At 40.4% G+C, this 14,505-nt stretch overlaps 1 protein-coding gene across 1 annotated transcript; it reads left to right on the forward strand.

Moving 5' to 3' along the window:
* Positions 1-11,956: 11,956 nt before the first annotated feature.
* E(r) (enhancer of rudimentary) lies at positions 11,957-13,556 on the forward strand. The gene is made up of 3 exons (XM_076784595.1): positions 11,957-12,405; positions 12,735-12,822; positions 13,234-13,556. The coding sequence occupies exons 1-3, from the start codon at positions 12,403-12,405 to the stop codon at positions 13,452-13,454; spliced, it is 312 nt and encodes a 103-aa protein (XP_076640710.1). The 5' UTR covers positions 11,957-12,402; the 3' UTR covers positions 13,455-13,556.
* Positions 13,557-14,505: the final 949 nt, after the last annotated feature.

The raw sequence follows: 14,505 nt of genomic DNA on the forward strand, positions 1-14,505 counted from the left end.
CCAAAATTTTTCGAAAACGTTGCGTGATGGAGCAATTCTACTTTCAGATTCGGTTTTAGGATGACAAAGTGTATAAGAATCACCCAACAGGTATTGCAAAACTCGAAAAAAGTTTAATTTTATTGGACAGTGTTATTATTTCTGTATTTTTAATTCGAATTTGCTTCGGAATTTATCACAAGTTTCTTTTCTTGAAATTACATTATATTATATTTTTGACACAAAATTAGTACTCTGAAATTTTATTATATTATATTATATTTTTGACATAAAATTGGCATTTTCAAATTATATTATATTATATTTTTAACATAAAATTGGTATTCCTCCGATCGGAGGTCCCTCGGGGCTCACTCACGGGCCGGGCCGTGGGTGAGTACGCGTATTAGCGAACTCGGGGCGACAAAAACTTGTAGGTTGTTGCGTTCTAATTTCGCTATATTTATTCTTGATTAAAATTTTTCAACTTTCAAATTAAAAATTATTTCTGAACTTTCAAAAGTTCTTCTTCTAAAATTTATTTATCTGGTTTAAAATTGGTATTCCTCCGAATGGAGGTCCTTTAGCGACTCGCTCACGGGCCGGGCCCGTGGGTGAGTACGGGTATTAGCGAACCCATGGCGACCCGAGCTTGTAGGTCATTGCGTCCCAATTTCGTTAGATTTATTTTTTATTGAAATTGATCATCTTTCCAATTAAGCATTACTTCTGAATTTTCAAAAGTTCCTCTTGTAAAATTTATGTATTTGGTATAAAATTGGTATTCCTCCGAACGGAGGTCCCTCAGGGGCTCACTCACGGATGGGGCCGTGGGTGAGACGGGTATTGGCAAACCCGAGGCGACCCTAGCCTTTAGGTTGTTGCGTCCCTATCTCGTTAGATTTATTTTCGATTGGAATTGTTCATCTTTCCAATTGAAATTTATTTCTGAACTTTCAAAAGTTCCTCTTTTAAAATTTATCTATCTGATTTAAAATTGGTATTCCTCCGAACGGAGGTCCCTCAGGGACTCACTGCTGTGGGTGAGTACGGGTATTGGCGAACCCGGGGCGCCCCGAAGCGCCACCTCAGTAGATTGAAGTTCTGTCTTCATCTACTCTTAGTTTGTTGTCGGTTAGGCCGTACTCGTGTACGGGGTTGTTATGGCTCCCGTGAGCCGGTTAGATTCGCACTCTCGTGCATATTAGGTAGGCCGTACTCGTGTACGGGGTTGTTATGGCTCTCGTGAGCCGGTTAGATTTGCACTCTTGTGCATGTAGGTAGGCCGTACTCGTGTACGGGGTTAGCTTGGCTCTCGTGAGCTGGTGTTAGGTTGGCTCTCGTGAGCTGGGTAGATTTCGCACTCTTGTGCATATTAGGTAGGCCGTACTCGTGTACGGGGTCATCGTTTCATCTTATTTTCGTCGTCTTTTTTTACTTCGGTTCCTCCATTGTATTGTGTCTCATTACTATTAGTCTGTTTCAGAGTGAATGCAACAGATGAGAAATTTTGTCGTCGAACGAAGACACCACATCGAACGAAGACACCGCATCGTACGAAGACTCGTTTCTTCTTCGATTACTTCTGCGTTCCTCCGTTTTGTGTCTAATTATTATTAGTCTGTTTCAGTTAAATCACAACAGTTCAGCTTGATCATCGTCGAACGAAGACAACGAATAGTAAGAAGACTTCACAGTATTTATAAGTTCGTATTAGTTCTCGAGCAATTATTGTGTTAGATTCACTTTGTTAGTTTCGCTTGTTGATTTGGGTCACAGCCTTCTGCTGTGACCAGTTGGTAACGTCACCCTCGAACCAGAGGCTACTACTCTGGTTCGCTTCTTTCATTTTTCTTTCTCGTAAATCTGAGCCTTCTGCTCCATTTTTATTTTCTCTGGAATTGTTCAGAGACTTGTCAGAATTAGTTTTTTTTTGGCTCACAATAATTGCTCGATTCGATTGCGTGCGTTAGTTATTAAGCTTGTTTATCAGTATTGTATAAATGTCGAGTAATTATTGCCGTAACTTCAGTTTGCTCGGTTCGATTTTTGATTCCGACACAGCCTTATGCTGTGTCGGACCTTGCTTGTATGTACCAGACCGGTTGGTACCGCTGCTCGGCGTAGATCCATTGAGAGGGATGGTTGAGAGACCTGTTCACTCGTGTAAAATCCTCTCTGCTGTAAGGCCACCCGAGTCGCCTCAACGCTAGTCGTTGTCTGGCGACAGGTGGGTGGGGGAAATGGGTATCGTTTGAACGCTTCTCTCGGCCATCGCTCTTCGTGAGGACACGTCGGGTACCGGTGCTGGCTGGAGTTGGGCTGCAAGCATTGTACGCGTCGCGTCACCCTCGATCCAGAGCCTTCTGCTCTGGTTCGGTTTTGTTTCTCTCTTTGAAAGAATCAGAGCCTTCTGCCTGATTCGTTTTTGATCTCCCGTGAATCGGAGACTTCTTCTCCGATTCACACCTTTTGCTCCGCAATAATTGCTCGACATACGCTGCGAAATTTAGTTTGTAAGGCTCGAAAGCGTCGTTGTAAGAAAGGGAGTCAGAAGGAAGCGTATCGAATTCCTTCTGGCTTCCTTTCGGGTCTCTTGTGCAGCAACCTCCTCGTGGTGAGACCCGGGCAATCGGTAATATTCTCTATTTGTTAGATCTTCTATTATCTAACAAATAGAGAATAATATCGAGCTAATAGCTGCTCATTTATAATTTGCGGTAACATTGTGAAATAAAATTAAGACATACTAATAATAAAAACTTCTGTATTTAATTGAATTGTGTCTCAATTTATTTTAAACTTGTTTCGGGTGGGCCAAGGGTCCTCCCTGCTTTCCTTCGTGCTTTCCTTGTTTACCCTTGGCCCACCTACGCCTTCTTTGCAGCTCTTTTTAATTATTAATCGAAACACACACTTCTTGTTTCGGAATACTTTTCCATTCAATAAACATCCTACATTTTTTCTGGATTTCTAATTGAAATTTGCTTCTGAACTTTTTAAAAGTTCCTTTTCTTAAAATTCCTATGTTTGGCTTAAAATTGGTATTCCTCCGAACGGAGGTCCCTCAGGGGCTCACTCACGGATGGGGCCGTGGGTGAGACGGGTATTGGCAAACCCGAGGCGACCCTAGCCTTTAGGTTGTTGCGTCCCTATCTCGTTAGATTTATTTTCGATTGGAGTTGTTCATCTTTCCAATTGAAATTTATTTCTGAACTTTCAAAAGTTCTTATTCTAAAATTTATATATCTGGTTTTAAATTGGTATTCCTCCGAACGGAGGTCCCTCAGGGACTCACTGCTGTGGGTGAGTACGGGTATTGGCGAACCCGGGGCGCCCCGAAGCGCCACCTCAGTAGATTGAAGTTTTGACTTCATCTACTCTTAGTTTGTTCTCGGTTAGGCCGTACTCGTGTACGGGGTTAGTTTGGCTCTCGTGAGCCGTTAGATTTGCACTCTTGTGCATGTAGGTAGGCCGTACTCGTGTACGGGGTTAGTTTGGCTATCATGAGCCGTTAGATTCGCACTCTTGTGCATGTTAGGTAGGCCGCACTCGTGTGCGGGGTTAGCTTGGCTCTCGTGAGCTGGTATTAGGTTGGCTCTCGTGAGCTGGATAGATTTCGCACTCTTGTGCATATTAGGTAGGCCGTACTCGTGTACGGGGTCATCGTTTCATCTTATTTTCGTCGTCTTTTTTTACTTCGGTTCCTCCATTGTATTGTGTCTCATTACTATTAGTCTGTTTCAGAGTGAATGCAACAGATGAGAAATTTTGTCGTCGAACGAAGACACCACATCGAACGAAGACACCGCATCGAACGAAGACCACATTATTTATAAGTTAGTATTAGTTGTCGAGCAATTATTGTGTTCGATTCATTTTGTTAGTTTCGCTTGTTGATTTGGGTCACAGCCTTCTGCTGTGACCAGTTGGTAGCGTCACCATCGAACCAGAGGCTAGTACTCTGGTTCGCTTCTTTCATTTCTCTTTCTTGTAAATCTGAGCCTTCTGCTCCATTTTTATTTTCTCTGGAATTGTTCAGAGACTTGTCAGAATTTGTTTTTTTTTGGCTCACAATAATTGCTCGATTCGATTGCGTGCGTTAGTTATTCAGCTTGTTTATCAGTATTGTATAAATGTCGAGTAATTATTGCCGTAACTTCAGTTTGCTCGGTTCGATTTTTGATTCCGACACAGCCTTCTGCTGTGTCGGACCTTGCTTGTATGTACCAGACCGGTTGGTATCGGTGCTCGGCGTAGATCCATTGAGAGGGATGTTCGAGAGACCTGTTCACTCGTGTAAAATCCTCCCTGCCGTAAGTCCACCCGAGTCGCCTCAACGCTAGTCGTTGCCTGGCGACAGGTGGGTGGGGGAAACTTAGGGTATCGTTTGAACGCTTCTCTCGGCCATCGCTCTTCGTGAGGACACGTCGGGTACCGGTGCTGGCTGGAGTTGGGCTGCAAGCATTGTACGAGTCGCGTCACCCTCGATCCAGAGCCTTCTGCTCTGGTTCAGTTTTGTTTCTCTCTTTGAAAGAATCAGAGCCTTCTGCCTGATTCGTTTTTGATCTCCCGTGAATCGGAGACTTCTTCTCCGATTCACACCTTTTGCTCCGCAATAATTACTCGACATACACTGCGAAATTTAGTGTCTAAGACTCGAAATCGTCGTTGTAAGAAAGGGAGTCAGAAGGAAGCGTATTGAATTCCTTCTGGCTTCCTTTCGGGTCTCTTGTGCAGCAACCTCCTCGTGGTGAGACCCGGGCAATCGATATTATTCTCTATTTGTTAGATCTTCTATTATCTTACAAATAGAGAATAATATCGAGCTAGTAGCTGCTCATTTATACTTTGCGATAACATTGTGAAATAAAATTTAAGACGTACTAATAATAAAAACTTGTGTATTTAATTGAATTGTGTCTGAATTTATTTTAAACTTGCTCGGGGTGGGCCAAGGGTCCTTCCTGCTTTCCTTTGTGCTTTCCTTGTTTACCCTTGGCCCACCTACGCCTTCTTGGCAGCTCCTTTTAATTATTAATCGAAACACATACTTTTTGTTTCGGAATACCTTTTCATTCAATAAACATCGTACATATTATTCTGGATTTCTAATTGAAATTTGCTTCTGAACTTTTCAAAAGTTCCTTTTCTTAAAATTGCTATGTTTGGCTTAAAATTGGTATTCCTCCGATCGGAGGTCCCCCGGCGACTCACTCACGGGTGGGGCCCGTGGGTGAGTACGGGTATTTGCGAACCCGGGGCGACCCTAGCCTTTATGTTGTTGCGTCCCAATTTCGTTTGATTTATTTTGGATTGGAATTGTTCATCTTTCCAATTGAAATTTATTTCTGAACTTTCAAAAGTTCTTCTTCTAAAATTTATATATCTGGTTTTAAATTGGTATTCCTCCGAACGGAGGTCCCTCAGGGACTCACTGCTGTGGGTGAGTACGGGTATTGGCGAACCCGGGGCGCCCCGAAGCGCCACCTCAGTAGAGTGAAGTTCTGACTTCATCTACTCTTAGCTTCTTGTCGGGTAGGCCGTACTTGTGTACGGGGTTTGTTTGGCTCTCGTGAGCCGGGTAGATTCGCACTCTTGTGCATATTAGGTAGGCCGCACTCGTGTGCGGGGTTAGCTTGGCTCTCGTGAGCTGGTCTTAGGTAGGCTCTCGTGAGCCGGTTAGTTTCGCACTCTCGTGCATATTAGGTAGGCCGTACTCGTGTACGGGGTCATCGTTTCATCTTTGTTTCGTCGTCTTCTTTTACTTCGGTTCCACCATTGTATCGTGTCTAATTATTATTAGTCTGTTTCAGAGTGAGTATTACAGTCGAGAAAATTTATCGTCGAACGAAGACACCACATGAAACGAAGACAACGTGGTATGAAGACTTCTTATTATTTATAAGTTCGTATTAGTTCTCGAGCAATTATTGTATTAGAATCACTATGTTAGTTTCGTTTGTTGATTTGGGTCACAGCCTTCTGCTGTGGTAAATCTGAGCCATGTGCTCCATTTTTATTTTCTCTGTCATTATTCAGAGACTTGTTAGACTCAGGTCTTTTTTTTTTTGCTCACAATAATTGCTCGACTAGTTATTAAGGCTGTTTGTTAGTATTGTATATATGTCGAGTAATTTTTGCCCTAACTTGACTTTGCTCGGTTCGATTTTTGACTCCGACACAGCCTTCTGCTGTGTCGGACCTTGCTTGTATGTACCAGACCGGTTGGTACCGGTGCTCGGCGTAGATCCATTGAGAGGGATGTACGAGAGACCTGTTCACTCGTGTAAAATCCTCCCTGCCGTAAGTCCACCCGAGTCGCCTCAACGCTAGTCGTTGCCTGGCGACAGGTGGGTGGGGGAAACTTAGGGTATCGTTTGAACGCTTCTCTCGGCCATCGCTCTTCGTGAGGACACGTCGGGTATCGGTGCTGGCTGGAGTTGGTTCTGCAAGCATTGTACGCGTCGCGTCACCCTCGATCCAGAGCCTTCAGCTCTGGTTCGGTTTTGTTTCTCTCTTCGAAAGAATCAGAGCCTTCTGCCTGATTCGTTTTCGATCTCCCGTGAATCGGAGACTTCTTCTCCGATTCACACCTTTTGCTCCGCAATAATTACTCGACATACCCTGCGAAATTTAGTTTGTAAGACTCGAAATCGTCGTTGTAAGAAAGGGAGTCAGAAGGAAGCGTGTTGAATTCCTTCTGGCTTCCTTTCGGGTCTCTTGTGCAGCAACCTCCTCGTGGTGAGACCCGGGCAATCGATAATATTCTCTATTTGTGAGATCTTCTATTATCTTACAAATAATGAATAAAATCGAGCTAATAGCTGCTCATTTGTAATTTGCGATAACATTGTGAAATAAAATTTAAGACGTACTGATAATAAAAACTTGTGTATTTAATTGAATTGTGTCTGAATTTATTTTAAACTTGCATGGGGTGGGCCAAGGGTCCTTCCTGCCTTCCTTCTCGCTTTCCTTGTTTGCCCTTGGCCCACCTACGCCTTCTTGGCAGCTCCTTTTAATTATTAATCGAAACACACACTTCTTGTTTCGGAATACTTTTTCATTCAATAAACATCGTACATTTTTTCTGGATTTCTAATTGAAATTTGCTTCTGAACTTTTTAAAAGTTCCGTTTCTTAAAATTGCTATGACCCTAGCCTTTATGTCGTTGCGTCCCAATTTCGTTTGATTTATTTTCGATTGGAATTGTTCATCTTTCCAATTGAAATTTATTTCTGAACTTTCAAAAGTTCTTATTCTAAAATTTATATATCTGGTTTTAAATTGGTATTCCTCCGAACGGAGGTCCCTCAGGGACTCACTGCTGTGGGTGAGTACGGGTATTGGCGAACCCGGGGCGCCCCGAAGCGCCACCTCAGTAGATGGAAGTTCTGACTTCATCTACTCTTAGTTTCTTGTCGGTTAGGCCGTACTTGTGTACGGGGTGGTTTGGCTCTCGTGAGCCGTTAGATTTGCACTCTTGTGCATGTTAGGTAGGCCGTACTCGTGTACGGGGTTAGTTTGTCTCTTGTGAGCTGGTAGATTTGCACTCGTGTGCATGTTAGGTAGGCCGGACTCGTGTACGGGGTCATCGTTTTGTCTTTATTTCATCGTCTTCTGATACTTCGTTATTCCTCCATTGTTTTGTGTCTAATCATTACTAATCTGTTTCAGATTGAGTACAACAGTTGCAGAAATTTATCATCGAACGAAGACAACGCATCGTACGAAGACTCGTTTCTTCTTCGATTACTTCTGTGTTCCTCCATTTTGTGTCTAATTATTATTAGTCTGTTTCAGTTAAATCGCAACAGTTCAGCATGATCATCGTCGAACGAAGACAACGAATAGTAAGAAGACTTCACAGTATTTATAAGTTCGTATTAGTTCTCGAGCAATTATTGTGTTAGATTCACTTTGTTAGTTTCGCTTGTTGATTTGGGTCACAGCCTTCTGCTGTGACCAGTTGGTAACGTCACCCTCGAACCAGAGGCTACTACTCTGGTTCGCTTCTTTCATTTTTCTTTCTCGTAAATCTGAGCCTTCTGCTCCATTTTTATTTTCTCTGGAATTGTTCAGAGACTTGTCAGATTTAGTTTTTTTTTGGCTCACAATAATTGCTCGATTCGAGTGCGTGCGTTAGTTATTAAGCTTGTTTATTAGTATTGTATAAATGTCGAGTAATTATTGCCGTAACTTCACTTTGCTCGGTTCGATTTTTGATTCCGACACAGCCTTATGCTGTGTCGGACCTTGCTTGTATGTACCAGACCGGTTGGTACCGGTGCTCGGCGTAGATCCATTGAGAGGGATGTTCGAGAGACCTGTTCACTCGTGTAAAATCCTCCCTGCCGTAAGTCCACCCGAGTCGCCTCAACGCTAGTCGTTGCCTGGCGACAGGTGGGTGGGGGAAACTTAGGGTATCGTTTGAACGCTTCTCTCGGCCATCGCTCTTCGTGAGGACACGTCGGGTACCGGTGCTGGCTGGAGTTGGGCTGCAAGCATTGTACGCGTCGCGTCACCCTCGATCCAGAGCCTTCTGCTCTGGTTCGGTTTTGTTTCTCTCTTTGAAAGAATCAGAGCCTTCTGCCTGATTCGTTTTTAATCTCCCGTGAATCGGAGACTTCTTCTCCGACTCACTCCATTTGCTCCGCAATAATTACTCGACATACTCTGCGAAATTTAGTTTCTAAGACTCGAAACCGTCGTTGTAAGAAAGGGAGTCAGAAGGAAGCGTATTGAATTCCTTCTGGCTTCCTTTCGGGTCTCTTGTGCAGCAACCTCCTCGTGGTGAGACCCGGGCAATCGGTATTATTCTCTATTTGTAAGAACTTCTAGTAATCTTACAAATAGGGAATAATATCGAGCTAATAGCTGCTTATTTGTAATTTGCGATAACATTGTGAAATAAAATTTAAGACGTACTGATAATAAAAACTTGTGTGTTTAATTGAATTGTGTGTGTCTGAATTTATTTTAAACTTGCATGGGGTGGGCCAAAGGTCGTTCCTGCTTTCCTTCGCGCTTTCCTTGTTTACCTTTGGCCCACCTACGCCTTCTTGGCAGCTCCTTTTAATTATTAACCGAAACACACACTTCTTGTTTCGGAATACTTTTTCATTCAATAAACATCGTACATTTTTCCTGGATTTCTAATTGAAATTTGCTTCTGAACTTTTTAAAAGTTCCGTTTCTTAAAATTGCTATGACCCTAGCCTTTATGTCGTTGCGTCCCAATTTCGTTTGATTTATTTTCGATTGGAATTGTACATCTTTCCAATTGAAATTTATTTCTGAACTTTCAAAAGTTCTTATTCTAAAATTTATATATCTGATTTAAAATTGGTATTCCTCCAAACGGAGGTCCCTCAGAGGCTCACTCACGGGCCGGGCCGTGGGTGAGTACGGGTATTAGCGAACCCGGGGCGACCCTAGCTTTTATGTTGTTGCGTCCCAATTTCGTTTGATTTATTTTCGATTGGAATTGTACATCTTTCCAATTGAAATTTATTTCTGAACTTTCAAAAGTTCTTATTCTAAAATTTATATGTCTGGTTTTAAATTGGTATTCCTCCGAACGGAGGTCCCTCAGGGACTCACTGCTGTGGGTGAGTACGGGTATTGGCGAACCCGGGGCGCCCCGAAGCGCCACCTCAGTAGATGGAAGTTCTGACTTCATCTACTCTTAGTTTCTTGTCGGTTAGGACGTACTTGTGTACGGGGTTGGTTTGGCTCTCGTGAGCCGTTAGATTTGCACTCTTGTGCATGTTAGGTAGGCCGTACTCGTGTACGGGGTTAGTTTGGCTCTCGTGAGCCTGTTAGATTTGCACTCTTGTGCATATTAGGTAGGCCGTACTCGTGTACGGGGTTAGCTTGGCTCTCGTGAGCTGGTCGTAGGTTGGCTCTCGTGAGCTGGTAGATTTGCACTCGTGTGCATGTTAGGTAGGCCGTACTCGTGTACGGGGTTAGTTTGTCTCTTGTGAGCTGGTAGATTTGCACTCGTGTGCATGTTAGGTAGGCCGTACTCGTGTACGGGGTCATCGTTTTGTCTTTATTTCATCGTCTTCTGATACTTCGTTGTTCCTCCATTGTTTTGTGTCTAATCATTACTAATCTGTTTCAGATTGAGTACAACAGTTGCAGAAATTTATCATCGAACGAAGACAACGCATCGTACGAAGACTCGTTTCTTCTTCGATTACTTCTGTGTTCCTCCGTTTTGTGTCTAATTATTATTAGTCTGTTTCAGTTAAATCACAACAGTTCAGCATGATCATCGTCGAACGAAGACAACGAATAGTAAGAAGACTTCACAGTATTTATAAGTTCGTATTAGTTCTCGAGCAATTATTGTGTTAGATTCACTTTGTTAGTTTCGCTTGTTGATTTGGGTCACAGCCTTCTGCTGTGACCAGTTGGTAACGTCACCCTCGGACCAGAGGCTACTACTCTGGTTCGCTTCTTTCATTTTTCTTTCTCGTAAATCTGAGCCTTCTGCTCCATTTTTATTTTCTCTGGAATTGTTCAGAGACTTGTCAGATTTAGTTTTTTTTGGCTCACAATAATTGCTCGATTCGAGTGCGTGCGTTAGTTATTAAGCTTGTTTATTAGTATTGTATAAATGTCGAGTAATTATTGCCGTAACTTCACTTTGCTCGGTTCGATTTTTGATTCCGACACAGCCTTATGCTGTGTCGGACCTTGCTTGTATGTACCAGACCGGTTGGTACCGGTGCTCGGCGTAGATCCATTGAGAGGGATGTTCGAGAGACCTGTTCACTCGTGTAAAATCCTCCCTGCCGTAAGTCCACCCGAGTCGCCTCAACGCTAGTCGTTGCCTGGCGACAGGTGGGTGGGGGAAACTTAGGGTATCGTTTGAACGCTTCTCTCGACCATCGCTCTTCGTGAGGACACGTCGGGTATCGATGCTGGCTGGAGTTGGGCTGCAAGCATTGTACGCGTCGCGTCACCCTCGATCCAGAGCCTTCTGCTCTGGTTCGGTTTTGTTTCTCTCTTTGAAAGAATCAGAGCCTTCTGCCTGATTCGTTTTTAATCTCCCGTGAATCGGAGACTTCTTCTCCGACTCACTCCATTTGCTCCGCAATAATTACTCGACATACTCTGCGAAATTTAGTTTCTAAGACTCGAAACCGTCGTTGTAAGAAAGGGAGTCAGAAGGAAGCGTATTGAATTCCTTCTGGCTTCCTTTCGGGTCTCTTGTGCAGCAACCTCCTCGTGGTGAGACCCGGGCAATCGGTATTATTCTCTATTTGTAAGAACTTCTAGTAATCTTACAAATAGGGAATAATATCGAGCTAATAGCTGCTTATTTATAACTTTGCGATAACATTTTAAAATAAAATTTAAGACGTACTAATAATAAAAACTTGTGTATTTAATTGAATTGTGTCTGAATTTACTTTAGGCTACCTCGGGATGAGCCGAAGGTCCTTCAATGCACTCCTTGTTTACTCTTGGCCCATCTTCACCTTCGAGGCAGCTCTCTTTCAATTATTAATCAAAACACGCTGTTTTTGTTTCTGAATACCTTTCTATTCAATGAAAAAGGGTTAGCTTGTCCCTGTTGAACAAGTGTTAGGTTAGTGTTAGGTTTGCTGTCCTCAGCGGGTTAGATTTACACCTGTTTTCACCCGTTTGCGTGAACGGTCGTGTATTGGGTTCAAAGTCGTATCTTCATCATTTATCATAGGTATATGGGCTAAAGTTCTCGTCGATCTAGTTACAAGATTTATCGTTCGTCAGAGTAGAGGGCGTAAGAAATCTAGTTGTTGTTAACGCTGTCGGTATTTCAGATCGTGAGACACGAAACCCCATATGGTGATTGGTCTACTCCTATACCTCGTCTGTGCCCCGGGCGTGAGCACACTCATATCAGAGAGGAATTCTGTTTCTCTGTTCCTCTCTGCTCATATCCTCTCTGGCCTCACATATGGTACAGCAGCGCCGTTACAACTACATTCACGTGGTCGCGCGACAAGGGCGACATCACAAACCATCTACTCTTCTTACACCGTGCCAAAGTGTATTTACAGTATATTTGCCGATATCGTTGAATACATATTCTAAAGATCAAATTTTTAGATTTATATTTTAAAACAAAATCCAATCTTCGGTTCTTTTACCATTTCTAGTTACCACTTACTTGTAAAAGTTCTAAAAGAAACGAAACTCCATTAACCTACACTAGATCTTTCTCGAATCAGGTGCAGAAATGGTTGTTTGTTGATGTTTACTGGCGAAGATACAAATTTAACTCATTTAAAATATCAATGACCACAGCACATGAATTGAATAGAATACATGCAAACGTTGATTGCACAGTTATTTAAGTTCTCTAGTTAAACGAAAAAAACTCTGTGTATTCTTCGTAGCATAGTCACCGGCAAAACGCAGTAATGGTAACCACACTTCTGTTCTGATTATTTTTAGAATATGTTAAGAATTTATGTATTATTCATTCACAATTGTCTATTGAATTTGAATTTTGAAAATTGTATATTATTTTAATTTTATAAAAAAATTTGAAATACACATTTGTACATGTTAATCAATGTAAATATTTTTAAGATACCAGTAAACGTATCATGTCAACATTTTAATAAGCAGAATAAGATCTACTTAATTTCTTTTATTTGGAAACAAAATAACACTATAATAACTAATTAGTTTTCATAGCGTTTGAAAATATAGTAGAAAACAATTTACTATGCATTATTTTTTGTTTCAGTCTCATACCATATTGCTTGTTCAACCAGGCAATAGACCTGAAACAAGAACATATTCTGACTATGAAAGTGTTAATGAATGCATGGAAGGTAATGTAATATTTTATCATTTGATTTTTTTATGCAATGTGTTTATTATAATGAAAAGAATGTTTTTGTATATGCTGTTTTGCATCTTGTACTAAGATAATCAGTAAAATTTAGTAACAGATCTTTTTAATTGAAAGATATTAATTATATTTTACATAATTATTCTAGTACCTTATATACTATTAACTCTTTACATTCCATTCATGGCAGTGTAGTGACATTCATAATATGTTTCATAAATTATTATATCAATTATTGTGTATATATATATATTTATAAAGTATCCACATTTTAAAATTGGTATGTTAATGTATAGTTAATTTTTGAAATGATGTCATTACAAACTGTTTAATTAATACATTATCACTTTAATATAGATAAATGATTACATTTAATTGTTTGTTAACATAGGGGTATGCAAGATTTATGAGGAGCATTTAAAGAGGCGAAACCCAAATACTCCAACTATAACATATGACATCAGTCAATTATTTGATTTTATTGACCAACTCACAGATTTATCATGCCTTGTTTATCAAAAATCTACAAATACATATGCTCCATATAATAAAGATTGGATTAAAGAAAAGATATATGTTTTACTACGCCGGGCTGCAGGACATAGCGAGTAACTAATAGACAAAGATAGATGTATGTTTTATGTATAAGACAAATTAACTTTAAGTAAAGGTCTATATTGCCATTTGTAATAATAAATAAATAATTGAAAAGCATATTGTAATGTTATATTTTCATTGTGATCAACTGATTTCCTAGTAATATTTTCTTTTTAATCAAGTTTTTAATCAAATCTATCTTGCTCTTATACATATTCTTGCTGTTTACAAAGTAATCATTATTTTAAGTTTATTTTTCTAATGCCAACAAAAATTCATGTTTGTCTAAAGTAATTGAATTTTTTCGATAATAAAGGTATTATAAATTAGCTTTACATATAATTTTTTTATAACATTCCATTTTTCCCCCTGTGGGACTTCCAAAAAATTATCTGAATTAAAACAAATATTAGTCTACAACCATTTAATAATAATATAGATACACATTGAACTTAAAAAATAAATAGTATTGTCTATACGTTTTATCATTATCAACTCGCTACTTCGTTACTATCTTTTTGGCGGAAACAAAGCGAAACCGCGATAAATGAGAAAAAAAGGTCGCATAATGTGATTGGGACAACAGTGATGTTTCTATAATTGCATACATCCTTCGATATGAGGGTGGAAATGTAGTTTTCATTTTTATGACCTCTAAGTAAGTGCATATTTCTTCATTTCTGCACTTTTCAACTCTTTCTTTACCCGAAATCAGGTTCTATTATGTTGATACAAAAACAATTGTAGTTGTGTTACGTTAAATTGTAGCATTCATTTTAGAATAAATATTTAAATACGTTTAGGTAATATAAATATTATTAAAGCGAAAATATCACTCTATTGATTTGCACAAATGTATTATCTATTGTTTTCATTATTTCCTATTGTTAATTTTTCACTGCTGCTGCCTTTAGGCTTGCGCAAATGGCACATGTCGGTAGCTTTTGACAAGCTATAGTAATACATTCTGACTAATGAAATCTAAACTATGCGATATTTTAAAGTTTAAGTGTAATTTCGTACATGTTATCGAAGCAATGATCAGATAATAATCCCTTTTTATTGT

Source organism: Halictus rubicundus, chromosome 3 (assembly GCF_050948215.1).
Source record: "Halictus rubicundus isolate RS-2024b chromosome 3, iyHalRubi1_principal, whole genome shotgun sequence".
In the NCBI taxonomy this organism is placed as follows: domain Eukaryota; kingdom Metazoa; phylum Arthropoda; class Insecta; order Hymenoptera; family Halictidae; genus Halictus; species Halictus rubicundus.